General features: G+C 39.6%; 1 protein-coding gene across 4 annotated transcripts in view; it reads left to right on the top strand.

Moving 5' to 3' along the window:
• Positions 1 to 3,261, top strand: part of MYO3A (myosin IIIA) — a 310,475-nt gene that overhangs the window by 234,313 nt on the left and 72,901 nt on the right. For 2 of the 4 annotated variants that reach the window (XM_019508275.1, XM_019508273.1), the window contains exons 22-24: positions 647 to 726; positions 862 to 903; positions 1,380 to 1,457. In XM_019508275.1, coding sequence (XP_019363820.1) covers positions 647 to 726; positions 862 to 903; positions 1,380 to 1,457 — 200 coding nt within the window. The remainder of the gene's footprint in view (positions 1 to 646; positions 727 to 861; positions 904 to 1,379; positions 1,458 to 3,261) is intronic. The other 2 variants (XM_019508276.1, XM_019508274.1) reach the window with 1 other exon arrangement.

Raw genomic sequence — 3,261 nt, 5'->3', positions numbered from 1 at the left:
ATAACCATAAGCCCTTAACATACAACCAGTTATGTGCTACAACGTGTCCATCTACATTTTATCCACCCATCCCTGTAGAAGCTGAAGACCATTTGTACACTGTTGAGATTCCCCAAATTGTATGTGGGTAGCTAAAGCAATGTCAGTTTGTTAAAATGGTTAGAATTAATTAAGCCTAAAGTGGTTTGTTAAGGCATTCATAAGGTATTTTCAGTATTTCTTTAAAAAACCCTGTTCTGCTTAAACTGCCTCAATTCAGCTACTCCTGGGCATCCTAACAATAGAAACATTTCTTGATTTTAAGGACTCTAGAAGTGGAACTACAAAACTGATTTCCCCTTTTTAAGTCACGTTTGAAGCCATATTTACTTGCCAGGGCAGTATAAGGGGACTTTAGTGTAAATGAGCATCAGGGTATTCATGTCTGAAGAGGTTGCTTGTTTTAGTCAGTCATGGCAGAGCCCTGTTTCATCCTCATGTGGCTTTTCCAAAGTTCTCCCTTTTACCCTTGGGAAGGAATAATAAGAACACAAGGAGAAGCCAGAAATCTCCAGAGATATGACCTCAGGAGCCAGCACAATGTGGTTCTTCATTTAGCTGAGATGTAAACTTTTTGGTAGGTTGTTTTCCTGTCATTTCTCCTTAGGTAACCTGGCGCATACTAAAAGCAAAAGTGCAATAAATTACCAAATGTGGACTCCCCAGAAATCAATCAGCCGTACCAAGGTAAGAAACCTAGTTTCACTGCAGCATATTGAACTCTTATTTAAAGTAGACAATGGCAATATTATCACTACTAACAGTAAGCAAGTAACCCCTTCCTTGGTTTTTTTTCCCTCTCCTATTTTCTTTTCTGCTTAGCTGGATTTCTTTGTGTTGTGCAATTCGTATTCCTTCCGTGAGGTAAAAACCTACATTTTCCCTTCTTTCTGACTATAGTTTATAGTTACTTCAGAAAAACATTTCCTAGCTGTATTGTTGTAGTCAAATAGAAAATATTTAAATATTTGTTTGGGGTATAATCATGCTCCATAGAGAAGCAAAATAAAAGTATGCTAAAATTATGTACAGAGCTTCAGCAGTCCTTAATATAAGGGGGACAAAATTTTTTTCTCTTATCACATTATTTCTGAGTTTTTATGTAGACATTCAGTTTTTAAGCTGCGTCATGTGTGTGTGTGCGTGCATATACCAATTGTATGAAAAGTAATATACTGGTGCAACAATTTCTGTCTTTGTGAGTGATTATTCTATAGCCCTTGTAGTTTGGCATACATCCTTTATAAATGATAGTCTTTTAAGGGGTACTTTGTTTTGATGCAAAATACACTACAGGCCATAAGAATAAGAAGTGTCTTTTTCTTTTTTCATGTTTACAGAATGAAACTGAAGATACAACACATCATCCGAGAGAGACAACCAATATGAAAACACAGACTGTCGCTTCTTACTTTAGAGTAAGATTTTGGATCTGTCCTTACCTTATGCTAGAGTAAAAGTAATGCATATTCTCTCAGTTTTTAAAATGCACTGGCCTCCTTTCCAGGTACTTGTAATTATGATTGTGATTACAACAAATCAGACAAACAAAAGAGATTCTTTCACAATTTGTTAACTTAATAGACAACCTTGTGAAGTGTGGTGTTGATGCCTGGATTAGGCAGATGTGACAGTTCATGTTCACTCAATAGAATGGAATTAATCTCTTGTTTTGATGCAGCAAGGAGTAAATGACACTTCCCCCTACCACTCTGTCCTTAAAGGAGATAAAGCAGAGAGGAGAGCAGGCACTAATTGTACTGCATCTCTTTTAAGTTTTAAACAGGAAAAGGGCAATTTTAATTATCAACAGAGACTCAAGAAGAATCACAGTGGTAGACACTGCTGAACTGGTCCACAGTCCCCTTCCCTCCCCTGAAAGTTCCCTCTAGTTTCCCAGTATCAAACCCCTCAGTAGAAAATAGCAGCAAGACAACTTCCATTAAAGTATGCTCAGGCTGAGTTATGAAATCATAATAATTTTTGCAAAAACATGAAAATGTGCTAATAATCATCATTTGCTACCAAGTCCCAAGTGCAGCATCAGGAAAAAAATATCAACCCTAATAGCGAGAGAAAGGATACCCAGACTCAATTCCACACTGTTCCACAGATTTCTGGTATGACTTCAGGCAAGTCACTCTCTCTGTGCCTTGATTTCCTCTGGAGATGATAGTACTGCCCTACCTCACAGGGAGACTGGGAGAATAAATACATCAAAGAATGTAAGATGAACATATACTATGCAGATAAGAACCGTGTAAGTACCTAAAATAGGTAGAATAGCAAACTATATTATCATAGAAGGCAATAATCAAACTTTGCATAGTGTTATTGTAAAGCATGTTCCAGAACTGAAGAGGAGTGAATACAGTAAATAATACAAGAGAAAATATTATTTCATAGATTTCATAGACACATAGACATTAGGGCTGGAAGTCAGCTAGGGTCAGAGGATCCCAGCAAGATAAGCATCAAAATGTTTCTTGAATGAGTCCAGAGTAGGTGCCTGCAGCACTTCTGGGGGGAATCTATTCCAGGCCTTGGGGGTTCAGACAGTAAAGAAGTTTTTCCTTATGTCCAGCCTAAAACAGTCATGGAGGAGTTTATGACCATTGGTCCTTGTTATCCCTAGGGGCGCTCTGGTGAACAGACATTCCCCCAGATCCTGGTACACACTCCTTACATACTTATAGGCAGCCACCAAGTCCCCCCTGAGCCTGCACTTTTCCAGGCTGAAGACTCCCATGGGTCTCAGCCTCTCTTCATAAAGCCTATTCTTTTGCCCTCTGATCATGTGCGTGGCTGTCCTCTGGACTCTCTCAAGCTTCTCGACACCCTTCTTGAATTGCGGAGCCCAGAACTGGATGCAGTACTCCAGCTGCGGCCTCACTAAGGCTGAGTACAGCAGGAGAATGACATCCTGAGATTTACTTGAGAAGTATCTATGGATACAAGCCAGGGTTTTGTTTGCTTTACCAGCTGCAACATCATATTGGTGGCTCTTGTTCATCTTGTGGTCAACCAAGTCTCTTTCAGCTATGATGCTTGTGAGTGTAGCACTGCCGAGCCTATAAGCATGCTGCAGGGTTTTTTTCCTGAGGTGGGAATTCCTTGTATTTTTCGGTATTGAACGTCATCAGGTTTGTGTACACCCACTTACTAAGATTATCTAAGTCATCCTGGATCACTAGCCTATCCTCAGGTGTGGACACTGTGCCC

The sequence above is a fragment of the Gavialis gangeticus genome, unplaced genomic scaffold, assembly GCF_001723915.1.
Source record: "Gavialis gangeticus isolate Ggan-Ray unplaced genomic scaffold, GavGan_comp1, whole genome shotgun sequence".
Lineage (NCBI taxonomy): Eukaryota > Metazoa > Chordata > Crocodylia > Gavialidae > Gavialis > Gavialis gangeticus.
Note: the sequence above shows the minus strand (reverse complement) of the source record. Positions and strands in the feature narration are given on the sequence as shown.